At 44.5% G+C, this 27,206-nt stretch overlaps 1 protein-coding gene across 1 annotated transcript in view; it reads left to right on the forward strand.

Moving 5' to 3' along the window:
• The window catches only part of TTC23L (tetratricopeptide repeat domain 23 like), a 145,718-nt gene that overhangs the window by 15,225 nt on the left and 103,287 nt on the right, over nucleotides 1-27,206 (forward strand). The window contains exons 2-3 of the mRNA XM_085640707.1: nucleotides 2,625-2,696; nucleotides 6,518-6,707. Of these exons, the coding sequence (XP_085496833.1) occupies nucleotides 2,632-2,696; nucleotides 6,518-6,707 (255 nt within the window). The 5' untranslated portion in view covers nucleotides 2,625-2,631. The remainder of the gene's footprint in view (nucleotides 1-2,624; nucleotides 2,697-6,517; nucleotides 6,708-27,206) is intronic.

The following is a 27,206-nucleotide window of genomic DNA, read 5'->3' on the forward strand; positions in this document are numbered from 1 at the left end:
GAATCAGAGCTGGCTGGTCTCAGGCTTTTAGTCCAGCTGCAGAAGAAGAGGCAGATGCAGGAGCATCTCTAGCGGGTAACCCCAGACTATCACCCAAAGCAGGTCCAGAGATGGGCACAGGTGGTCTGGAATCTCAAGGGTTTGCAGCATGCCTGCAATGGAGGGAATGGACCCACGCTGGCAGTCCGTCACACTTCACAGCTGTGTTGTTAATGAATAGCACGAGATACGGTCCTCAGCAATGAGTTGCGGCCTAGTATCCCCTGTTTGCCCGTAGACCCCCAACATAGTCTCACACAAACCATTGGTGTAATTGGCATTCAGGAGCATAATAAAGGGGACATAAATCAATGATTCTGTGTCAGGATTCCATTCTGTTTATAGAACACGAGATAAGCAGAAGGCAAGAGGTTCAAGGATGGATCCTGAGGAAGTACATTTGGCCAGAGTTTTATTCCAATGCCCTTCCAGGCCAAAGCAATGAAGTCACCATACCGAGTTGCCCTTAATGTCTTCTCCCTTACCCTGGATGCATTGGCTAGATGGCCTGGCAGCAGAGGTCCATTTGAAGAAAAGAACCAAGGGGAAAAGGGGAAAAGGGGGCGTAGTAGTTCAGTCCTGTGATCTCCATGGCAACTTAAGGCCACAAGCGGAGACTGGCTAAAGTAACCCCATGCAGCCTGCAAGGGAAGAGAGCAGCAGGCCTCACAACAACCCCATTGTACCTGTGGTGAAGGAGAAACCCGTCCTTCTAGATATGGGTAGTTAAGGGAATGCTGAGATGTTTTTGAAAGTATGAGGGGATGCAGTTGATGAAAATCTCACCACTGCCCATACTGGAGAAACCTTTTTTGTGTGTGTCACTTCAGGTGTCTAAGCACAGTGAGGGAATTTCTTATCCAGCCAGTCCTTCAAGTGGCATACAACAGGCTGACAGGTTAATGAGGTTGGTCATGAGGTGTCATATGCTATTGGGCCTCCGTGTCTGGAATAGACATGAGATTTTTATCTGGTACAGTATTACACATGATACATCTGGTTTGCTTACTGCATTCAATGATCGTTGTGAAAGGGCAAGTATGTGCTTCATATTGATGTGCATGCATGTCTCCCCTTGTTCTCAAATGATATGGGCAACCCAAAATTGCCAGGCCCCTCACACCTCCTCAGAGAGAAGTGTTGAGGCATGCTCAACCCCATTTTGGGTTTTCCAGACTGTGGATACTGTTTTGTCTTAGAATCCGCTGGTTCAATATTACCACATTATGTTCATCTTTACTTCACAAATGTTGTGGTTTTCCAGTAGAGAGGGCAGGGTCCTAAAGAATGCCCATGACATCTCGTTTGAGTGCATTTAGAAGGGCAGAAACATGCTAACCTTCCACATGGTTCAAGCTGTTCACCTGATTTATAAACCTACCCACTGGGGAGAACCATACATTTTCTGGTCCAGGAGATTAGTTTCCCCCTCAGCCTTTATCCTATCAACCCACAGGATTGTAGCCCACACTGATAGCAGACGGGTTCATGTGAGTAGCTTTAAATACATATTAGCTGTACCAAACCCCACTCCTCTACATCATAACATTTTCAGATCTTTCCAGTTACTTGGATCCCTAATCTGGTACATCTCCGGAACCAGGTAAGAGTTGATACTCCTTTATTAACTTTTAATAGGAACTGAACACTCATTTTTAACAAACTCGATAACTCGTCACTTGATGACAGCCTCACATTTTCACTCATACTCCAATAACTCATCTCACCACCTGTACTCTTGTACCAGGCGGTGGTCACAGATTATTGCTCTAAAAATACCTTGAGGAATCATCCATCTGACTTCATGACCCTTGCTCTGGTATCCCAGTGCCTGAGAATCGCACAGACAGATCACGTGATCTGACCCACCGGACCATGGTAATTCTTGCAGAAAGGTATTTCAAAATAAGGCGAGGAAGTCCATCCCCTTCTTAGCAGCTTGCACATACTTAGATTGACTCAACTTTGTTGTGATTTACTCCATTTATTTATCAGGTCTGCAGTGTCATCTACATTGGTTTCACTATCCCCTCCCCCCGGTGAACCTGAAAATTCTTAAATAATTTCCATATGGTCTATGGAATCACAGTCAATACTTCTGGGTCTGGAAGCTGCTTCTTCCTGTTGATTGCACCTTTGCTGCTTCTAAGTAGAGTAGACCGCATTGTCTGTTCAGTTACCTGCGAACCTCATAGACTGTAGTTTAACTCATTAATTTGTGGAAGCTCCATGTTCCTGGGGATGCTCTTCCCCAGCTCTAGATGGGCCACATAGTCCATAGGTCACCCAGAGGTTGGAAGCTTCTTCCTCCAGGAGGCTCCACCAGTCAATTGCTAATAAAAAAGGGGGCAACTACCAACCTACATCATCCCAGCATTCTCCCCATCCCCTATTACACTACCTCTTCCTGGTCCCACTACTGCCACAACTTACCTACTAACTATTGACTATAATCTACAACTTCACCTAGTGTAACTTAACTTCTCATTGGTACTTTTGTAATCTTTCAGACTTCTTCAATCTCTTCAACTAGATTATAAAAAGTATTTATATTTCTAAGATGTATTTTTTTCTCTTCTTATTAGGGGAAAGATGCAGGCTCATCCAATTTATATCCCCACGGAGACAATGAACTTAGAAGCAGACTCGCAGACCCTGTAAGTTTTCAGCCAGCTATACATTGTGGGGTTGGATAAATATCAACTGAATGTCTGCGTTTTTTTATCTATGTCCTTGCACATTTATATGCATGCTCTCTTTCATGTGGCATTCAGTGTTTGAAAGGAAATTGCAGTTTGGATTAAGAAAGTGTACCTTGACATTTTTGATAGATGAGTTGAACAGTATCAGTTCAAGATGAGTTCGCTTTTTCTAAAATAATTTCTAGTTACCCTTTGTATCAGTTACTGATTGCTAAAGATCTTACTCCCCAGATGTTAATCACCTAAATTTGTTTTTCATCTTTTTTTCAGTATGCAGTTGAATGTTTCTTCCTGTTTACATTCTCTCTCTTCTTTTAGTGTCAGGAGTTTGGCGTTGCAAATCGTTTGATTATATTTGAGGATGCAGTCATGGGTTGGGGTTGTCCCTAAATAATGCATCAACTCTCAATGACTATAATGTTACGAAGAAATGGCCAATAAATTAATAATACTAGATGTGACTGTTCATGATGTAAACTAGGTTTCTCTCTGTAAGTCTATCGCTGTCAAAATGTCTCTTTGTTGGTAATCTATGTAAACAGGTGAAGTCCTCAGTCTGAACAGAAGCTGAGTGATTACCACAAACCTATTTTATCTGACTCTTCCAATATGGTTATGTCAGATATCTTTCTATATAAGATAATTGAATCAGCTGTTAATACCCAGTTTCAAGGATATTTTTAATGGATTTTTATTTATTTTATAATATAGTCAATTGTCTCTAATAAACATCCACATTACATGCATGATTGTTAGTTCTTATGACTATCTAAAAGGTCCATGTAGTAAAGTAATATCACAGACGCATATATTTTTTTGATAAACAAGTTTTTATCGTTTTCTAAAGGCAACAACAAGTCACATCATCAGGCCACAAAACACTCCATTTCGTGACAAGCATAAGTAGCAGTAAGCCCATAATAGCATTCAATCTAGCGTATACAAGAATAAAAGGCATAATAATTGTTGTGTTCTTAGTCTGGATTAGCGTCCACACCTGTTGCCCCAGGGCCTTTACCCCATATTTTATCATGTTTAGCTGGTCATCCCCTGGCTTCATACACAGGTTTTTCTTGTTGCGTGCACCAGTCCACCTCATGCCTCCAAAGTGCCAGCGATGGTGCTCTGGGAGCTGTCCAGTGTGCAGCAATGTCTCTTTTAGCCACCACACGAGCCCTGTCCGCCCTAGAGCCACCCTATCACGGATAATTAACAGCAAAATGAGATATAGAAAGAATGTGCAAAAGTCTCAGAACCAAATTATAGGATAATAACATTCACCTCCACCCACACACATAACAGGGTGACACATGTTATATACATGAACATATGCACTAGCATTTAACAATAAGTAGATCCTCTATATATATATATATATATATATATATATATATATACACACACACACACACACACACACACACACACACACACACACACACACACACACAAACACACACAGGTGTGGCTCAGGTGAACTGGGATTTACAAAGAAGGGGCCCGCAGTCATCCTCTCAAGCCATGACAGAGAATGGCGCCACTTAATGGGATGAACGCATACTACAACACACCTCACAGCTGATATCCCGTACAATAGGCGACAGCCTTGACTGGCCCTCGCTCAGTTGGGATGCCCTACATTGTGTCATTGCATTATTGGATTTGCTTTTGGCTCTTCGAATCGAGTGCCTGATGCTCTGCAACATACGTCTTCTGAAATGGGTGCTCTATTTTTATTGTTCAGTGTGAAATGTACTAGGCACATGGCGCCATTGAAATGCGAAATAAGGTTAGTTACATTTTTCTTTTTTTTTTTAAAGAACCCACATCTGGGCATACCCATACGTTTTGGCTTTCCTCACTGTGCCACATGACTCAAGCTAGACCTCAGTGACAGGTGTAACTAGGCCACAGGCTGTCTGGGGGTGCTTGCGTCCTGTTTAGAGGGCACCTAGCCTGGCTGCTCAAGCTGGACTGCTGCCATGGAGCAGAGCCAAGGCTTATTTGCACGTGATGCTTTGCTTCTCAGGTGGCATGGTGGACAAAATAACGATGCTCTGGGATGTGGCCAAGATTAATTCAAGCATTCCACCCATCACTTTATTTCCCTCTTCACTGGGCTTTAATCACTGGGTAGCCTTGGCTTAAGTCATTGTTTTCTTCAATGTCTCCTATTGCTTGGTGGCCTATCACAATGCTTCACAGTCTTTTATCCCTCGGGATTGCACATTGGCTGTGGAAGTATGATCTATACAGAATTATATATATATCTTCCTACAGCTACACCAACTGTCTGGCAGTGTGCTATAAAAAACGGTGCTGAAGGAGAGCTGTAATAGGCTGCGATGCATCACACCTGGACACCATGGAATTAAGTATTGCCTTTCTCAGTCCAGCAGCCTGCTGTGCACTGTCAACTCTGCACAGACAGATGCATGCCAGAGCCACAAAGAGACACAGGACGTCTGTTATGCTTTATAGAAAGCACTCGAGTAAAACCAATCAAGGAAACGTGCTTAAAAAAGTGGAAAGTGTCATTAGGTGATATGAACACCCTGTGAGTAGGAAAAGTCAAGCAATTGAGAGCACTGGTGCATACATTCTTCATGTCTTCATTCAGCACAGTCACCCTTCTACTGCCGCTCACTTCACGCTACAAGATCCCCTCACGCGCGCTGCTGCTTGTTCTGTCCTAGTAAAACCATCAACAGGCAAGGATTGGCTGCCTAAAGGCACGCCCTCTGTCCATGCCTATCAGATGTTTCAGTGGGTTACTTTTGAAACCCGCAGAATCATGTAATCCTCTTTCCAGTCAGACCTATGCAAGGTATCTCAAATGCAAAATGCAGTGGGGTGATCTCAAAACGTGACGGACAACTCGGCAAGCCAAGCACATGAAGGTGGTGCACCCAAACCACCTGATAGCTAGCAGGGAATCACTCAAAGCCCCTCTCAGTGTGTTATGTTGAGTGTTGTACTGAAATCAGCTCTGGCAAACAGCAGAATGACAACCTTGACCTAAAAAGAACTGCACAACAAGAAAGGATATCAAATCTCAAATTCACTTTGGAAAAGTCACACCTCATTGGTTCTCCATTATTAAATAACATAATGTCCTCTAATGAATCCTCTAATTAAGGAGTATAGGTTCCTTAAAGAAAAGCAGCTCAGAAGTCGCTATGCGAATGTATCCAACTTGTATGTGCTAGCTGTTTGAGAGTAGACACAGGAGTACGCTACCGCCAAAACCTTTACCTAGTATGTTTGAAGTGCTTGAATTAGCCATAGAAGGTTGGCCAGAGCTCTAATGAATTTCCTGGGGACCTATGAAACTTTACAGTTCCTGTCTATCCTTAGGGAGTGCTCAGATGGTTTTCTGAAATTCTGTGTCATGTTAGCAAGAGAAAGACTGGCATGCTTCAGGAGAGTGCTGTAAAATCATTTAAAGTCATTTGTGAATGACCCTCCTGCATCTAGGCTCTGAATGAAGTATACAAATATTCCACAAACTGTTACATTGCATGACCACTACAGGGCTGCCCTTCGCGCAATGGGGCCACTTTCTTATTTTCATTATATGGTACCTTTAGAATGTATAGTGATCATCTTAAAATTTTCAACAGTAATTCCCATGCCAAGTTTCGGAGTCTGAAAGCCATGTGCCCCTCATGTGTCTGTATTTATTAATGAACATCAAATGCCCTAATCTCTCTATTGAAATCAGACGTGTGTAGGTAAGAGACAGCCAACCAACTATATGTCTGGTTTTTTTTTAGGTTGCATAATATAAATACAGTTTCCACTGAAAATCTGAATGAATCTGTGGATGGTAGTACATCAAGAGAAAGTTGGCGCGAGACCAAAAAATCAAGCAGAAAAAAACAGTATATCGACAGTGATTCTGGACCAGAAGAAAAATTAGCTCATGCGCTTTCAATGGTGGAAGAGTTTGTTAAAGAAAAAGAGGTATATACAGTGTTTGAATTATATTCCCTACATCTGTTACATTTATTATCTCTCCTTCCTGCCTGCTGGATTTGAAATAGAAGTAAAGTTCATGAAGGATATTTTTCACAGTGATAGGAGCAAGCTGAACACCAAATGGGACCATTGATACCAAAATGTATAGCTCACCCCTCCATTATAACCTTCCTATCCCCTAGAAGTGGTTGTTTAACTCACTTTGCAGGGCAGTGTCCCTATTCCCACCTGACTGTAAACCCAGACTGGAGATATTTGTTTTATTGAAATTCTCATGTTATGTTTTTCTTGGCAGCTCGTTAGTGTTTAATGATTTAAAGGACCATGGATGATGCAAAGTGTTACAACGCTATCTCCAGTGCTTTGTTGTCCTGTTTATATGAAAGCTATGGTCTGTTTGTCAAGCCCTTATAACGTCCACTGCTACCCTGGGCTCTTCTTAGCTCTCTCAGACCTGCTCTGGCCATGCGCTCCTGAGATCATGCTAACACCTACTCTCCAGGCTGCAGCACTCATTCAAGGCTGCAGCCCTTGGATTCAGGGCTGAGTGGGTACCAGAAGCTGCTCTGGAAAAAACGTTTCATACCCGGCTTCAGACTGCAGTGAGCAAGCACATCAAGCAACGGCCATGCTGTCCTGGGGTGCAAAGGATGGTGGAAGGTCCTCTGACTGCACCCCTAGACTATTTTTCATTGACCGTCTCAACAGCTTAATTTTTTCCCCAAAAATCGTAACAAAAATACATAAATCTTATGACCACATATATAGGTTTTTACATTACTCAAATAATCCCATCCAGATGGGACTCCATTAGCTCCTTTACCAGTCCGGGCAATCTTCAATACTAGCTGTATTTCCTAGAAAGCCACCATGACCAGCACACACCCGCCCCATTTTATTCCAGACAAACTTACCATCTCTTTGCACCCACAGCCAGGACACCACCAGGCTGCAGATTAGGAAGTGCAAAAAAAAACACAAGGCAACAAGCCTTTTTCAAATGTGCATGTAGGATCTGGAACAATATCCCTTTATCCATCAAGACTTGCCCAATTTAGGAAAGAGTTTAAGACTTGACTCTTTAAAGAACACTACATCACAATGCATTAACCATCAACAACTCAGCTTCCTCCCCTAGTACTTGCTTTTGACCATGTACAGAGCTCTGCTGCCTTGTGGATAGGTTTGCTCTATAGAATAGACAGACAGACAAACAGACAGACAGACAGACAGACAGACAGACAGACAGACAGATAGATAGATAGATAGATAGATAGATAGATAGATAGATAGATAGATAGATAGATAGATAGATAGATAGATATTATAGGGCCTCTTGGTCAGCTCTCTTCATCAATTGGCTTGTTATTTCCTTCAGCCAACCAGAGCATGCAAGCTGGGGTTGTGTATCAGCTGACTTCCATTGGCTCTCTTCACTGTGAGTGACTACAATTGAGAACATTTGGCAATAAGATAGATGTAAGGATGGTCAGATGGACATTGGGAGACAATGAAGGAAAAAGCTGTGTTTCATTGTTTTGATTGTTCTTCTCTTGAATGCCACATTAATGATGTAGGTGAAATAGGAGCTTCAGTGATGAGTTTCATACATGTTGTGTAGAGTTCTTTTGTGTCCTAAAAGTAATTTTCTAGTGCTGTCATCACTTCTGCTCTGGCTGGCCTACTTGTTGTCTGAGAGCTCTTGAGTGTATCGGGACTTAGAACATGGAAAGGGTGGATCACATGCACTTCCAGCATGCTGTTAAAGCTGTGTCGTTTCTGTGGATGGTTAGCGGTAGTTGTTATGGTGCTCAGATTCTTTTTAGTTTTCAGTGGGCATGGCTTTAAAGATGCATATTTGTTGTATGACTGGCTTCCATGGTTAATGGAGATAGTGAAATGGCCATTCAACTCTCAGTCTAAAGGCAGGTGGCAGGGGTGGCATAGTTGAGTGATGAGGGCCTGAGTGTTGCCTTTGAGCATGCTGGGATAATACCATGTTGTGAGATGTTAGTGTTTTCTACCAGGTCTAGGTTTTTTCCTTCATGAAACGGGTGGTGGTGTCTCCTGAGAATGTGAAGTCAACAGGCAAGATGTTTAAGTAGTGGAGGATGCTGTACTTATCATATGCTTAAAAACGAGTTATAGTTTGCCCTGGTATGACATCTGGTCGAAGATGCCGTGTGAGATCTGTAATAACAGAATTATGGTTTAAGCCTGGTGCAGCTTCTCAATGACTGCCAGCAGGACTAGGGGGAGGACATATTAGGACACATTGGGTCCTACCATAGTGACTGGTGATGCTTGTTAGGCTTCTCATGGCTTTATGGCCAAGGTCCTGGTTGTATCTTGATGAAGTTTTCAATAGTGGCAGCCAAGTGATGGCACGGGGGGAGGCACATGACCTCCTTCCATACTGGCTGCTGGAAGATTTCTGCATAACAGCCTATTAGAAACAATATAATATACCTACCTAAACTGCTCAACTATATCTTGCTTTCTTCTTGAGGACCATGGAATCCACTTCTCAAGTAGGTGCTGCTTCTGATGTTGAACCTATTTTATTTTACAGCTTTCCACTGTTGTGCTTCTAACAACTGCCGCATTCATACTTTCCCCCTGCCTATATTACAAGAAAAACACATCTGAGATGGATCCTTTGTAGGTCTCGCTGAGCCCAGCGCTTGCGCTGGCTCGGAGAGATATTTTGTGAGGGGGATTTTTCAAAGTGCTATCGCTGGCATAGAGCTACAGTGCACGAGGCGTGCACGAGGCGTGCACGCGCGCAAAGCAGCCATATGGCTTTACGTAGCTCTCCCTCATAGCCTCCTCTCCACCACCTTCCCTGCTGCTATTTCACACCAGTTGCACAGAACCCCCGCTTCTCCCTACCCCCGCCCCCCCCTCCCATCGCGTCTCGCGGCCGCTCGCGCGGTCAATGCTTGTTTTTTATTTGTATTATTTCGCGGCCGCGCGGTGTTCCTGTTACGGCCGCGCGGCCAATATCCACTCTAGAAAATACTCTTTTCTATGTGAGCTACATATAGGAGGCAGAAGGCACCCGACTTGCAACTTGGTTCGCTACTGGCATCGTTGTTAGGGCGGGTCCAAGTTCATCAGAAAAGTATCACTTCTAGCAAATGACTAAGTTCGGCTATGTAAACTAAGAGTCTAAATTGAAACGCTCCCAGGTTAGAGGGAAAACACTTTTGAAACGTGAAACTTTTTTGTTCTGTAGTTGTTGCACTATAGCCTCCTCTCCGCCCCCTTCCCTGCTGCTATTTCACACCAGTTGCACAGAACTCCCGCTTCTCCCTACCCCCGCCCCCCCCCCTCCCATCGCGTCTCGCGGCCTCTCGCGCGGTCAATGCTTGTTTTTTATTTGTTTTATTTCGCGGCCGCGCGGTGTTCCTGTTACGGCCGCACGGCCAATATCCACTCTAGAAAATACTCTTTTCTATATGAGCTACATATAGGAGGCAGAAGGCACCCGACTTGCAACTTGGTTCGCTACTGGCATCGTTGTTAGGGCGTGTCCAAGTTCATCAGAAAAGTATCACTTCTAGCAAATGACTAAGTTCGGCTATTTAAACTAAGATTCTAAATTGAAACGCTCCCAGGTTAGAGGGAAAACATTTTTGAAACGTGAAACTTTTTTGTTCTGTAGTTGTTGCACTAGTTATTTGCCAAATATTTTGCTGGCTCGGCTCGTGCTTGGGCTCATTAAACCCAGACTGACGCCTGGCAATGCATATCGTGGCCGCGCGGTGTTCCTGTTACGGCCGCGCGGCCAATGCTTGTTTTTCGTTTATCGGCGCATTTGACAATACCATGAACGACATTAGTCCAGAATATCCACTCTAGAAAATACTCTTTTCTATGTGAGCTACATACAGGAGGCAGAAGGCACCCGACTTGCAACTTGGTTCGCTACTGGCATCGTTGTTAGGGCGGGGCCAAGTTCATCAGAAAAGTATCACTTCTAGCAAATGACTAAGTTTGGCTATTTAAACTAAGATACTAAATTGAAACGCTCCCAGGTTAGAGGGAAAACATTTTTGAAACGTGAACATTTTTTGTTCTGTAGTTGTTGCACTAGTTACTTGCCAAATATTTTACTGGCTCGGCTCGTGCTTGGGCTCATTAAACCCAGACCGACGCCTGGCAATGCTCTGGCTCGGCTCTTCTTGTTCATTTGCTGGCTTGTCCCCCTCTAGTAACAGCACGAAGTTCGAAATTTCTACAAATAAGGATCGCCTAAAATGCCAATCAGCAAATCATTTACTGGTTGGCATGGTTTTGACCCATATGCTTTTGGTATGTGATGTTCCATCCACCCCTGGGTGGCATTTATTAAAAGGTGGCTTTCCCTTTAAATTATTTACAGGCAAACCGTCTCTCTGACAGTTCAAACTCATTGGCAGACAAAGAAAAACTTAAATAGCTATACCCCGTTGGATTTGTAATGCAATTACTTTGATTAAGGGAAAGAGCAAAGGGGTCTGCAACCTTACAACACAATCAATCATGTGATGCAACCTTCTTTGGACACCTTCATCTTCGGTAACGTGGAATACCCCACAATGTATTCTAAAAGGATACCATGACCCAACAAAAAAAAAAAAAAACAGTGAGTGGCCTAAGCATACCAATAAAACGGTAGACTTCCAAATAAATAAATAAGCTATTTAAAAGTAATTTTTCAATCCACACATGACCACTATGGCAATGATGCAAAAAACAACAGTTGATGGACAGAATGCAGAACAATGTTATAGGTTTCACCCCTCTTCAGCCAGGATAGCTTGATTCCAGTGGCATGGAGAGCACAGGCCCCACGTCTGGGCATCCCCGTCCCACTCGGGATAACAAATGCAAAAAACAATCTATCGCAATGATGGCTGAAAGGGTCTTGTAAGTCCCTTGAGCAATTTGTGGCTGCTCTATAACCAAGTGGGGGACTTTCGTCAGGAATGATCCCTAATAGCCAGGACATTTCAATGCTCTTGATTTCACATCCTCCTCTCGTACCCATCAGCATCAAATAACAAGCATTTGCAATGCAATAGGTCTCGCATTGACACGAGTTTGAGCTATTGGCATTGCACATAACAATGCCTTTTATTTTTGATTTCTTTTTAAAAACATAAATAAAAGGAATTGTACAATACCAATAGCTTAAACTCTCGTAACTGCGAGACCTATTGCTTATCTTGATTTGAGTTCATCAATTATAACTATTTCTGACGTTCAATGAAAGTCACCCTCCTCAAAATACACCCGCCCAGCAGCAGATAGAGTTAGGATATGTCTACCAGGTGTGGACATAAAATATGCTTCTTCAATCATCAGAATTTATAGTGCATATTGTATAAGTGTGATATATGGATATGGCAGGGTGGTCTTGGAGAGGATCAGCATATTTATGCAGATTTTCCATAATGTTAATTGTACCTTCACTTATCTTTGCTAGAAGAGGTCAGTCAAGTTTCCAATCCGTTGATTCAAGTATCAGCCGATTTATCAAATTTGTTTCTCATCTTTCAGGGTCATTGTATCTGACCTCATATTATGTCTTGTCATAAAATTCTTTCTATTCTTCAACAGAAGGTTTGTGACTATTTGAAATATGTCCGCGCCTGGACCGCACCTAGCGCCCGTCCCCCTGGCCAGTTGTCCCCAGACTCTGCTGGGATCATTAAGTACTCCCAGGCAGCCCTACTGGTGTTAAGACCAAGGGTGAAGGCCACTTTAATATCAACCATATCATCTGTTCCCCAACCTTTCCCTATCCTCCCTGTGACAAGCAAACCAGACGTTCCGCTCCGATTTCAGCCAATGGCTCGGTCAAATCTGTGTCACCTGATCAGCAACACAGAAAATCCTACACCTGTAACTAACTGGTGTATGTTACTAAAAACTAGGTCAATAGTAAAGCACCATTTGGAGTTCTCAGACCTGGTTCAAATGAGCCAAGTAGATATAGCTTTTGTTACTCAAACTTGCAGATTGGGGCTCGGGCTCAGTAATAGTTGCAGCCAATCCACCAGGTTACACCATCTAATGGTTAGACAGGCAAAAAATGGGGTGGGGGACTTGCTGTCTTCTTTCGTTCTTATTTTAAAGCTATCTTTGAGCCTTTAGCTACCTCCGGTTTCGGGGCCATAGCATTCTCAATACAACTGATGGATTCACAGCCGTTTAAAGGAATGCTAATTTACCGTCCTCCGGGACCAAGGAGTGGTTTCACAGATGAACTTAGCTTGACTCTTGAATCACATATCCTTAATGCTAACTTCTCCGTGATAGGTGACTTTAATTTCCATCTGGAGAATGAAATTAACACAGATTCCTCAAAACTGATTGATGATATGAACGCACTAGGGCTAGCCTTAAGTTCAAAAGGTCCAACGCACAAGTTCAAACATATGCTTGATGGGATTTTTCAAGCCACCCTAACATCAATTTATTACCATCTCTCCCTCTCACCTGACCAGATCATTGGGCATTTAACTGGCAGGTAAAGACGGAGAAAGTTGCCAGCCACAGAGAGACAATCCAACAAACCTCCAGTAGAACCTGGCACAAGATTCAGCCGGCCGAACTGAAAGATATTCTTACTTCGGTACCATGGCAACTAGGTGACAATCTGGAACAGAGTGTCAAAAACCTCTCACTATGGTTAAATTTGGTGCTATATATTGTAGCCCCGGTTAAACAAAGAACCATAACTAAAAGGAAAGTTTCCCAGCCTTGGTATAATGAAAATCTTAGGATATCTAGGCAAGACTGCCGCAGGCAAGAACAGAAATGTGAAAAAAATATGATGGTGAGGAGAAAATCATCTATAAGAATAAACTAGCAGAACATAAAAAACGTATCATAGCTGCAAAATCCCCCTACTACACTGAGCAGATAAAAACAGCTCATGATGCTAATAAAACTCTCTTTCAAGTAATAAAAAAAACTGGTGACACCAGTGAGTCCTAATATGGCAATAAATAATCAAACTTTCTGTGACGCTTTGGCCAACTTTTTTCTAGAAAAGGTCACCAACATTTATAATATATATAATAACTTTAATTTAGGCAAGCCCGCCGCCCAATGGGATGGTCAAACCTTTAATTGTATGTCCTTGCAAGCCAGATTCTCCTTCTTCAGGGCCACATCGGAAGAACAATTTATAAACTTAATCCCATCAATCAAATCTGGTGCCCCACAAGACCCTTGTTCGCCCAAAGTGAAGCACCAGATCTCTGCACAAATGGCACACAACCTGGGACAAATTTTTAACAAAATGTTCAGTGACACAATGGAAACATGCCTTTATATTGCCCTTGCTAAAGAAGGCTAACCTAAATGCATTGGATTTGAACAACTATCGTCCCATATCAAGGCTCCCTTTTGCTGCCAAATTGGGCGAAAAATTAATGAACAAACAACTCTCAGAATATATTGAGGAAAATCCCTTTTTGGACGACACACAGCATTGGTTTAGAAAAAATCAGTGTACAGAATCTACTCTGATAGTAGCCACAGAAGATATCCAAGGAGAAATGCTGGATAATGGAGGAACAGCAGGTCTGATCCTGCTGGATCTCTCCATGGCATTTGATACTGTCAACCATGAGATCTTGCTTGACCGAATGCGGAGCTTACGGATAGAGGCTACAGCATTGAAGATTCTTCAATCGTTCTGGGAAATAGACAACAAAATGTGTCGCTGGGCAGATTCACATCAAGGCCATTTTCTATGCCTTGCGGAGATCCACAGACTTCAGGTCTGAGTCCAACATTATTTAATCTTTATGTTACACCTTATTAAAAATGTTGAGTTCTCACTGATGTCTTACGCTGACGCTACTCAAATTGTGGTATCATTAACAAAAGCCGAAGTGAAGACAAGCTTGACCTTTAGGACCTGTATGAATAATGTGAGCAACTGGATGAACAAAAACACTGAATGCCACAAAGACTGAGGTCATCATTTTCAGCAACAATCCCTCATTTTGGATTTTTGGATGACTGCTTGGATGCCACCCGAGCTGGGCCCACTCCCCAAACCCATCAATAAAGTGAATAATCTCCCCATCCTGATGTTCTTGTGTTTGCGCCATTGACCGAATAGATTGCTGTAAATCGCTAACGTTCATTACCCCGCATATCCGTGATCGTTGTTTTTAAAATTGCTTGTCACCTGATCCTTCTGCCTTGTTTCATCATAAAATGAAAACCTCTTTCTCCTGGTGCCCTACTTACGCTGTTCACAGTATTAGCAGTACGATTTTGCTCCCCTAGGTGCTGCCTGTGTTTATACTTGTTGTTATTGCTCTGATTGCTTAGCGGCCGGCCCTGGGGGGTTGTAGGCCCATACTTGTTCTTATTGTACTGTCAATAAAGGCTTTAAAAAAAAAAAATAAAAAATAAAAATAAAGTGAATAATCTCAGTTTGTCTCATAGATAACGAGATGAAGCTTAAAGAGCAGGCAAACAGTGTTACTTCTGCGCCATTCTGCTCCCTCCGAATGATAAGAAAGATTGATAAATTCCTACCACATGATCTCCTAAAAACCGTGATTCAACGCTCTAGTACTCTTGCGGATTGACTACTGCACAGTCTCTATTCCAATCTTGCAATAGGTACCATGAAGAGGGTCCAGACTCTGCACGCTTCCTTTTCAAAATACCTGAACATGAATCTGCTAAAGAAGACATGAAATTTCACTGGCTACCAGGCAGAAAACAGTGTACGTTCAAGGCCCTCTATTGGGCCTATAAATTACTATATGGATGCAGGCCAAGTAATTTCAAACACAAGCTCACATGGTATGTCCCAGGGAGGACTCTCCATTCAGGGTCTGGTAAGAACTAACTGTATCCCGTTTTAGGAAGACCACCTGGGGTGGATAGAACTTTTTTAGGACCAGTCTTCCACTGATACTAAAAACCGCCACCTCCTAACTTGTCTTTAGAAAATCTTTGAAGACCTGGCTTTTTTCTCAAGATTAAGAGGAAGTCGATTCCCTGCAAGAGAGCTTTCTTGTCAACAGATATGCATCTCCACCTGTTTTCTATAGCGCCAAGATGCCCTCTGGCATAAGTTTTGCGCTGTATAAATTTTATTAAAAATCAAATATGGGGGGAGGAGCCTAGCGCGCAACCAAGATGGCCGTGTAGGCTTACGGCTCTCGAGGGCCTCCGCAACCTCCCACGTCTATCCTGACTTAATCCTGGTTTTATTGACGGGCTTTTGCTGATGAACTTGCGCTGAGGTGCCACCCGTTTTCCAAATTCAAATCGGACGCCGGGAACCGGAATGGTTGCGCTCCGAAGTTTGCGGCCTGCTCTTGCCTTGGTCCCGACCTCGAGTTGGTGAGGTGCCCGGGTACGAAGTGAACAACAGCAGCATGCCGGGCTTGACCTGCCACGTACCCCGCACTTTCACTTTCGTTTTCAAGCTTGTTTGCTGATATCGGCTGAGGGACTCTGGTGTTTCAGAGGAGCGCGGATGGCGGAGTGTCTGGCCTGACTCTCGGACTATACACGGGCTTACTGTCTACGACGGCTGTATTCAATTGAATTAGCTGTCTGGTCCTTATTCCTGGTGCTGGCGGGTGCCAGCCTTGGTGGCCTCCGGACGATGGCGGCGAGACTAGACGGAGACAAGTTGAAACCCAGGTCAACCCGGAGAGGAGCCTATACTCAGGCCAATAACATGGATCGTTATGCGCAGACAAAGGGATCCCCTAGTGGCTCGCATAAATCGCCTGAGAGGTCCAAAGAGGTCTCGGGCCCATCTTCAGAATTGACTTTGCTGGACGTCATGGGCGCCATTGAGGAGATGAAGGCTGCTGTGGGTCAGCAGTTTGATACCCTGGCTCATAAATTGGACGCGGTCCTGATCGATGTGAATTTGGTCAGGGCAGACCTGTCCAAAACTAACGAGCGGGTCGACTCCTTGGCTCAGGCTGCGTCGAGCCTAACTGTGGACGTGGCCGCCCTGCAGACGGAGGTCCGTAGGTTGCGGCTAGCCAGTGACCTGACGGACCGTCGACTTGAGGACTCCGAAAGCAGGGCTAGACGGAACAATGTTCGTATCATTGGAGTGCCGGAAAGATCGGAGGACTCTGCTGCTGATCTTTTTGTGGAGGATCTGGTGATCAATCGTCTCGCGCCCAAGGGACTGAGCAAGTTCTTCGCGGTGGAGCGGGCCCACAAGATTCCGGGTGGTGCGCCCAAAGTGGGTGCTCCCCCGCGGCCTATAATCGCCCAACTCTTTAACTTTCGGGATAGGGATGCTATCCTTCAGGCGTCGAGGGTGGCCGGGCCGCTGACGTTTGAGAACTCTAATGTTAGCTTTTACCCGGACTTCACGCAAGCGGTCCAAAAACAACGGCTGGGATTTTTGGGCGTCAAACGGCGCTTGAGGGACATGGAGCTGAAATATGCGATGCTATTCCCGGCTAGGCTGCGTGTTGAGTTCGGGGGTCGCTCACACTTCTTCGACCGGCCGGTGGCGGTTGGAGACTGGTTGGATGCCCTGCCTCGGGGACAGGATCGGGATGGTCGGACGGCGGAGAGTGGAGAGGGTTTGGCGGAGCAGGACTAGAACTTGGTTCCTGGTGATGGACTAGACTGGTGATGTTTTGTACCTTGGCTCAACTGGACTCTAGTTTGGCACAATATGCCCTTCAAATGCTTGGAGGTTGTGGGGAGCTTATTGGGGCCCTTTCCTCCTTCTGGGGTTCTTTTTGTGGTATATGTTAGGGTGACAGGCACACTGCGAGTTGGGGGGCTGTTTGGGCTCAAGCAGGGGTGCAGGGAGGGGGGAGTTGTGGTTGGGGGATTGTGGGGGAGGGGGGGTGTTGGGGACTGTTTGTTTGTTTCGCAAGGCAATGTGAAGTTCTCTGCTGACTTGTCCGGGTTGTGCTCTCCGGGATGTGGGTATCATGCACGGGAGTGGGGTGGGGGGTAGGGGATTGAGAATCCTTTCGTGGAATGTGAATGGATTGGGGGACAGGATCAAGCGCGGGGTGGTGTTGCAGTTTTTGAAACGGATTTCGCCCAATATTGTTTTCCTGCAGGAGACACATTTGATTGGGAATTCCTTCCATGCCCTGAATAGGCGGGGCTATCGCCTTGCCGCTCACTCTGGTTTCACTTCTGGCTCAAGGGGAGTGGGCATTTTGGTTAGGGCCTCTCTCCCATTGGAGGTGGACGAGGTGCTTCACGATGATAGGGGGCGCTATGTGGCACTGGTGGGGAGATGGGAGGGTAGGACTGTTTCGCTCGTTGCTGTTTATGTGCCTCCGGGATTGCAGACGGCTACATTTGCTGATTTGGGGCGTCTGGTCCTGGGACTCCCTGGGGGGGTTCTGGTGTTGGGGGGTGACTTTAATGCTGTTGTATCCGGGTTGGAGGACGGTCGCCCCCCCAGGGATCTCCCTAGGGCTCAGGCCTGGTTGGGTGGCTTTCTGGACACTTTGGGACTTGTAGATTGCTGGAGATTGATGCACCCGGGACAGGCGCAATACACTTTTCACTCGGGGGCCCATGGGAGTCTCTCGAGACTTGATTACATGCTTATGCCGGCGATCCAAGCTGGGATGATTGGGGAGGTGCGTCATTTGGCCCGAGGTATTTCTGACCATTCCCCTATATGGTTGCAACTGAAGGTTGTCCCTGGGGCAGAGGGGAGAGTAGCGCCCATTAACCCCTGGTATTTACGTAATCCTAAGATCCGCGCGGAACTGGTCAAGTCCATCGATCACTACTTCAATGATAATGTGGGGTCGGTGTCGTCGGCTGTCTCCCTATGGGAGGGTTATAAAGTGGTGATCAGGGGGCAGGCCTTGTCACTCATCTCCCATGCTAAGAGGTGCGGGAGAGCAGAGGTGGTTCGCCTGGAAACTGAAATAGCTGAAATGGAGGAGGACTTGGAGCGGGGTGTTACTGATGAGAAATTGCACGTTCTCAGCCTCAAACAATCAGATTATAGAGCGCTTGTCACGGATGCCGCTAAAGGGATGAGTAGAGAGCAGCAAGGACGACTGTATGATGTGGGGGATAAGGCCGGAAAGTTGATTGCTTGGTTGGATAAGAAGGAGAGAGCGAGCAGGGTGGTGCCCGTTGTGGAGAGAATGGATGGAGTGTGTGTGACTGACCCTGTGGAGATTGTTGACTGCTTCGCGGATTATTTCCGCGGGGTATACTCTCCGGTTTCTGTGCGTTCGGAGGAGGATTCTCATCTGTTGCTTAGAGACATTGCATTGCCAACCCTATCGGAGGCTGATGCAATATTGATGGAGGCGAAGTTGTCGTCGGATGAGATCGCTTTGGCCATTCGCTCGATCGCTTCTGGTAAGGCTGTGGGTCCTAATGGTCTTCCCATTGAACTATATAAGTTGCGTCCCGACAAGATAGCGCCGTATCTTCGGGACATGTTTTTCGCGGCCTGTGCGGCGGGCTTCCTCCCCCCTGACCAACGTCTCGCCACCATAGTTGTGATACACAAAGAGGGGAAGCCGCGAGATCGCTGCGCCTCCTATAGGCCCATTTCGCTGTTGAACGCAGAACCCAAAATTCTGGCTAAGGTATTGGCTAATCGGCTGGTTCGGGTCGTGAGCGACTTGATTCATCAGGATCAGTCCGGTTTTATACCCCATCGGAATACCGCCCTGAATTTGAGGCGGTTGCACGGCGTGCTTGCCAGAGCGGAGTTTATGCGTGAGCCGGCCATCTTGGCATCTTTAGATGCTACCATGGCGTTCGACACTTTGGAGTGGCCGTATATTTGGGCCGTGTTGGCGAAATTCGGGTTTGGCCCTGAGTTTATTGGTTGGGTAAAATTATTATACGCTGACCCATTGGCACAGGTTGTGGTGAATGGTAGGGTGTCGGCTCCCCTCGCACTGGGGAGAGGTACGCGGCAGGGCTGTCCGTTATTACCCCTTCTCTTTGCACTTTCTTTAGAGACTCTTGCCGCCGGTTGCGTTGGGAGCCGTCGCTGCGGGGCATTAGATGGACGCCGGAGTTTGAGGACCGTGTCTCCCTTTACGCGGATGACATCCTTCTGTATCTTACCTCTCCTCGACAGTCGCTAATTGTATTGGTAGCCGTATTGAATTCCTTTGGTCGTAACTCTGGCCTGGTTATCAACTGGGCCAAGTCATGTGTTTACGTCCTCTCGGGCGAGGCCCCCCTCCTGCCGCGGGATTGCCCTATCCAGATTGCCACACTGGGGTTCAAATATTTGGGAATCTTTATATCTCTGGATCCCGCGGTCCGCTATGAGCGAAACCTTCTCCCTCCCCTCCAGCGACTGAAGGCCGACGTCGCGAGGTGGCGACGACTCCCGCTCTCGCCGCTCGGACGGGCGGCATTGTTTAAAATGATGTCGCTGCCTCGCTTCTTGTACGCTTTGCAAAATACTCTAGATGTCGTGCCAGCCCGTTATTTCCGTGAGGTGGAGGGTCTTCAGCGCCAACTGTTTTGGGACGGGCGGCCGCGGATCGCTCTCGCCAAGTTGACGCTCCCTTGGTACGATGGGGGGGTCGCCCTCCCCGATATTAAAAGATACTATTGGGCGTCTCAATTGGCGGCGGTGAACCACGGTATATACGGTCCTGCCTTGAATCCGGCCTTCGAGATGGATAAATTACTGCTCCCGGGTGGGGATTATAATAGGGCGCTGTATTCGGCGAACCCGGATGCACGGCTGACAGGACCCACGCAAGTTGCGGTACGTGTGTGGCATGCGGCGAATGCTGCGAAGGGGTGGAGGGATCGCTTGACTCGGGCGACGCCGTTGTATGCCTCCCGGCGGCTGGGTTGTTTGTGGAAAACGAAAGGCTTTGAGAAATGGGATATAATTGGTATATGTAAGGTGGGTGATCTTTGGGCGAAGGGGTCTTTCAAAACGTTTGAAATGCTTAAAACTGAATACAAATTAAATGATAGAGAGTACTTCTGGTATGCACAGGTCTACCATGCGCTGTGTTCGGTCTTTCCGGACGTTGCTGCTATCCCCGAGTATTCCCCGCTGAAGGATAGAGTGTTGGATGGCTATGTGCCCGACAGCACTATTTCTCTGATCTAACAAAAACTTATTAATGATCGCGCGGACTTGCTGATCCGTCTGCGGGAGGCGTGGACGGGCGACGGCTTGGAACTGGACGATGAGGACTGGGTATCGGCGGTGGCCTCCCCAAAAGAGGTGGCGATCCCGGCCCGCTTACGATTCGTACAGCTGAAGATCCTCCATAGAGTGTATGTCACGGGGCCCGGTTTGCTACGTATGGGTTACTCGAGGGATGGAATGTGTAAGCGTGGTTGTGGCCTGTCGGGTACCTTTCTTCATATCCTATGGGAATGTTCGGAGGTTGTGCGATTTTGGAACGGTATCCACACCGTAATGGAGGAGGTCACGCACGTTGCTCTGTTGCCAGAGGCTAGGAGGTGTTTGTTGAATGTCTGGGAACCGAACGACTATAATGTGGCACAGACGCAGTGGGTGACTTTGGGGTACATGGTGGCTAAGCGTAACATTGCACAGCTGTGGGGCTCCCCGAGGCCGCCCACGATTGCGGTATGGAAGGAGAATATGGACTGGTGTATGTTTAGGGAAAAGACGGTGTATGTGGCGAGAGGCAAGCCTGGGAAATGGACTCAGGTATGGGGTCCATGGAATTCATATCGTGGACATATCTGCGCCCCGCCTCTGCCCTTAGAGGTTGATATTGCTTTCTCCCCCTAGCCACACATTCTGCGGGATTGTGTAAGGTGTGTTCCATGCTTTGTCTTCCCATCGCCCCCCACTACCACTTCCTGTCAAGAACTGCTTCGGACACTGTACGTTGTCCCCCGTCCTGGGAAGCGCACGCTGCTATTTCGGACTCTCATTGCCTTGAGTGTGGGTTGTATTTAATAGAAAATGAAACTGTTTTTTCCGATTGCTCTTGGCCTATGGCCACGGCCTGTTGCATGTGCTCACGAACTGCCGGGAGCTTCGCCTCTGGTTCATTTGAATGTGTGGCGTTGCATTGCGGGCCCTTGGGCTCTGTAGCCTCCGGCCTTGGTGGTTGTAGGCCCTTGTATGTATTTTTATTGTGTAATAAAGGTTTCTTTAAAAAATAAAAAATCAAATATGGACTGATATATTGCATGAAAATAACTGTGAAAATGTGTGCCTCTAATCCACTGGGCGATAGAAGAACATCAACACAAAGTTACTATGAACGGCACTTCGAGACAGCTTACTATGTTTAAAAAAAAATTGGATTTAGATGATACATGGGTGGCATAAAGATGCCATTAGGTCATGGTTTTCAGGAAGGAAAAAGGGAGCTTCTGATCATCACAAGCAGTGTGGTGCCCTGGGAGATGTGGGCAAAGGGGACTAGATAAGGGAGTATTGAAGAAGAATTGGCAAAAAGGTACTTATTCAGTTTCTAGCACAGAGGCATGGAAAATGGCTTTGATGGTTATGTGGTAGCAGGATGTCCTTTAGATGGTATGTTGGCTTGAAATGAATTTCCCTCACCTCCCTAGTTTCTGCGAACATAGGAAATAATAAACCTGGAAACCCTACTTACACCATAAGTTTCTTTCTGAGACCTGTTTGTGGAATATTTTCTGAAGCTAGGTGGATATTCGTTATACAGATTTGCAGTTCAAGGGTAGGATATTTAATCAGATTTGTTCCTTTGTAGTGATCTTCTGAGGAACGTTGGGGGCAGGAAAGTTGTAGTCAGATCAGCAGCAAAAAAAGCATTGTTGCAGAAATGAGATACAGTTGTAACTTGTTAAATAGTGTGTGACAGATCAGTAGTGCATTGGGGATACCATGCAGAAGTTGGTTACTGACAAATATAGCAGTTGTTAGATTTTTTCAGTTAGTAGAGCTTGAATGTGCTGGTTGTTGTGTGAACATTGTGTACATGAGGGATAACTGAGACATGTTAGTCATATATCATTTGAAGATTGTGATTCTGAACCAGGGGTTGGATAAGCTCATGGTGACACTTCAGCTACTGTTCAGTCCTCAAGCTCCCATCTTAATTGTGCACAGTGGCTATTTAGCACCACTATGTGGCATATATTACATTGGGTTTAGCCGGAGAGGGGTAAAGCGTTCTGCCTTTATTCATGAGTGCGCCAATACACAGTGCATATTGGTGTGAGCATGGCACATGATCACCTTCAATGTAAATGGAGGTGAGCCCCTTATCATTGGCTGTAGAAAGGCAGAGAACTTAAGTAGAGGCTAAAAATCCCTTCTGTCTAAACAAGGCAGTTTGAAGAAGTAGCTAGGTAAGCTGTTTTAAACCCCAAGCAGAAGAGTATAACTGCAGCTCAGGAAGCTAGATTTTAAAGTACAGAGCTATGTAGAATATCCCTAGAGGAGCCATACACCACCCTATGCGGTTGCTACAGCGCAAATCCGGAAATGGGGAATAACATTTACCGATCTCCTCCCTGCGTCGCAGACCCGACGTCACAATAGCTCATTCACACACATATTCATTGGTGGGGCCCATAATACCAACACTCATACGTCTCTCTCACGAATCTGCACACAGGAGGGATGAGTAATTCAAGTGCTGGACATGTGGGGGGAAATACCTTATAACCTATAGGGAGAGAAAAGTTATTTTACAAAATATACATTAACATCTTTCGCCTATAGATCCCTAGTCCCAAACATCAAGGCACTCCACCCACTTGGTCAACGGACCAATTTAGTTGGATTGGTTGATGGTGATTTAGAACCAGCTAAAACACATTTTAAGACTCAGAATCCGTATTTCCCTTAATGAAACCACAAACTCATATTTCTTGTTAATCAATATTTGTTTATCTAAATTTTCATAATGATTAATATTTGCATTTGTCTCCTCAAAGTTTAGAATTTTTAGATCAATTCAAATAAATCGCAGAACATCATATTTACCTAATCTGAAGTCCTCTAATTCATTGGCTCTGCATAACCAAATTTTGTTGTAAATTGTCTGAAAAAGCAGGCCAAAGCTCAAAGTCCTTTGCTCAGCACGTTACAGTCCGAATTTATCAACGGACCAGAAATCGTGCAAGCATCTATCATAGCCCTTGGATTTTATAAAAAATTTGCAGTCATCAAGCGGCCGGGCAGCATCTGGATCTTCAGGAAAGGCGTCACGAACATAGCTTCGAACAAGGGAAAAATGAAGCAGTTGAGTACCCCTCCTTATTCTACTACGCTTTTTATAATAAAATCAAGTTAAAGAAGATACAATTTTGAGCTTTAGAACAGTTGTGATTGGTTGGTTGAGATCGTACGATTTATATTCCCAGATTTTCAGTACAGTTCGAGGGGTGAGGTCATTGGTCAGCGAAGTGTCGGCTTGTTCGGGTTTACTGTAAGGTTGGTGAACATCCCGTTTCGTATCTTTGACCGGGGACACATTGTGCAAAGGTCGCTACGAGGTTTAGGAGATTTCTTGCACATGCGCAGCTCACTCCTCGCCTCATGAGACAATAGCCACTTCTGCGTGTGGTGACAGCAGCCATATGGGATTTAGGCCAAGATGCCAACTTAAGCGAAACACACACAAAAGAATAATTAATTTATAGAAATGGAGATTCTAATGTTAACCCCTTGCTAATCCCTCTATGTGCTTGTATTTATCTAGCATATAGCGACATTTAAATCAATTATATTCACCTTTTTCGATCCTCCTCGAGGGTGCAACATCACAAAGCAACATATATCATGCAGCATTCTATTAGCACATATACTATTGTTAATATGCGTACAGATTTTAGTTATAAGAGTTATTTAGCCATGCAAATAGAAAATCCCATGTATAGTTTAAGTTTTAATAATGTTGATTAGTATACATGCAATACTCATTTAATAATATTATATTTAATAGATTATATAATTAGTATTTTCATGCGAAAATAGAGGAGGTATACAAAGTTTTGTACTACCTGTTCCATCAATCCCCCCTTTGGTGATTTTATCAACACAATACCTAAAAGTTTGTAAATTTATTATGAAAAGAAAATGAATTCATAGAATTTTAGTTCACATTTCTGTATCCCCAATTTCTTCTCCTCTTGCTTTTCTGTACATACTATCTTTCATTTCTTCTAATTCTACTTCTTCAAATTCTCTTTCTCGTCTTTTATTTTCTTTCTTTCTCAAAGTTTCTCTCTTTAAATTTTTCTGTATTTTCTTTCTTTTGCAACATAAACATCCTAGTCTTATAACTAATACTAGAAAATTACACAGGTTAGTGGAAATAAGATTTTACCTATAAATGTAGGGGCAGATTTATGAGGTTTTGCCGTAGGGAAGCGCAGCAGGCCTTCCTGCTGCGCTTCCCTACGGCAAAAGAAAAGGGCAGGGATGCGCCGTATCTATAAAATGCGGCGCATTTCTGTCCTTTTCCCCTGCGCCGGCGCACAATGTGCTGCCTGCGCCAACGCAGGCACCTCTGCACCATGGTGCAAGGGTGCCTGCGTTGCGGAGATGAATATTTTTGTACAGGAAGGGAAACCTTTCTGTACAAAAATAATCACAAGAGGTTTTTCCTCTTTGTATGGGTGCTGCAGAATGCAGCACACATAGAAAAAGGAAAAACGAGGAGAAATAAAGATATTTCTCCCCGTTGCGCCTCCCTTATGCCTCCCCTGGGGAGGCGGAAGCTTTTGGCGCTGCCTCAGATTTACGATTTCTCGTAAATCTGGGGCAGTGTCAAAAGGCCATGGATGTTGCTGGGAACGCCCCCAGCAACACCCATTGCACGCCCCTTTAACGCAGAACACTGCGTTAAAGGGACTGATATTTATGAGGCAGCATTAAGCCAAAAAAAGTTGTTCAGTGCTGCCTGATAAATATCACGCAGGCTTCTGCGCCACGGAACGTCACAAAAAGTGACGTTCCGATGGCGAAACGGGCCTCATAAATCTGCCCCGTACTACCTAATTTTAATAAGAACTCTTTAATAGAAGACAATTTCTTTCCAATCTTTTCCCAAATACCTTCAACCTCCAGTGGTGCAATTTCCTCATGCAAATCAAGTTATATTTTTAATGTATTACTTTAGATCTTGACTTTCGTCCGGAATATAAGTACAACAATGTTGAACTTTCAGCATTCCACAGACTCCACCCTCTTTTGCCAAAATTATATCAAGGGCAAGTCGATTTTGCATTATCATGGCACACATGGCAACCATTTCTGTATTCACCAATAAAAATCCTCCAGCGGTGCTTGTTGACAAGCGATCCACTACTGTTGATAATTTTCTAATTTTATGTGCATTCAGAGATATTCCCACTGCTGGTATCAATGCTCCAAAAATTTCTCCCACAATTTCTGACCAAGATTCTCTCTTTCTACGTGTTAGTTGTCTACCTAACTCATGTACACCATCTCTTCCTCTTCCCACATGGAATATCTTTGGGAAAACTAGGCCCACATAACATGTGCTAAACCAGTGATCTGGTAATCGATAATATGCTTTATTCCCGCAGATAAAATATAATCCAGGAAAAACTGGATAATTTCCTCCTTTAAATCCCCATCCACCCATGATTCGATATGTATCATGGCAATCACTTGTACCTACAAAATAATTATCATATGCAGTTTGATTCCTTCTAATACACAACTTTAGTTTCTGAGGCCAATCTAAAGCCATTGTTGGACTAGCTTCTCTTTTCAAATGGTTTTCCTTTTCAACATCCCAGACTGTCCTTTCTTCTTTTCCCTCAGATGCTTTCTTTTGCATTTTCAATCTCCTTTCTTCAACCATATCCAAGAATACTTTCTCCTCCTTCTCTAAACTACAAGTTAGATTATTTCTAAATATGGACTCTAATGTTAATTCTTTAGTTTCTAAGAAAAATTCACCTAATACCTTTGCAGGTTTTACTTTATTCAATTTGTTAATTACAGGTACTTGTGAAAATATGTTATCTACATCTGAAAAGTAATATTCTAATTTCTCTATTTTGTAAAACAAACTTGCTATTACACTACATGTTATTCCATACGTTACTGGGAGGTGATGATAGGTCACTCCCTCAGATACAGATGCAGGTAACTGCATGCAGACGTAGCAGTCCCTCACGTCCATTGTCTTTACATATTCATATAGTTACTTCAAACATACATTGTTAGAGAAATCATTTATAGACCTGTCTTTATGTAAATAATTTCTATCTATATTAGTCGGATATACTTTCTGAAACTTTTCTACATTAGTTTTATTCCCACTATGTCCTTCTATTGTTTCTAGTGTAACTTTAAATGAGATCATCAAAGCCAAAACACTCCACAGAAGCATTAGTAATCCTGTATAACAACAACATATTTTTAACCACCGTCTAAGAAATACACATTTAGTTTTTCTATTCTCTGTGTTTGCCATTTCGAAAAATGATCAGTGTCTTTTGACTTAGTCTCTTCTACTTCACAACTAGTTTTGTCTAACC

Source organism: Triturus cristatus, chromosome 2_1 (assembly GCF_964204655.1).
Source record: "Triturus cristatus chromosome 2_1, aTriCri1.1, whole genome shotgun sequence".
Taxonomy (NCBI): Eukaryota; Metazoa; Chordata; class Amphibia; order Caudata; family Salamandridae; genus Triturus; species Triturus cristatus.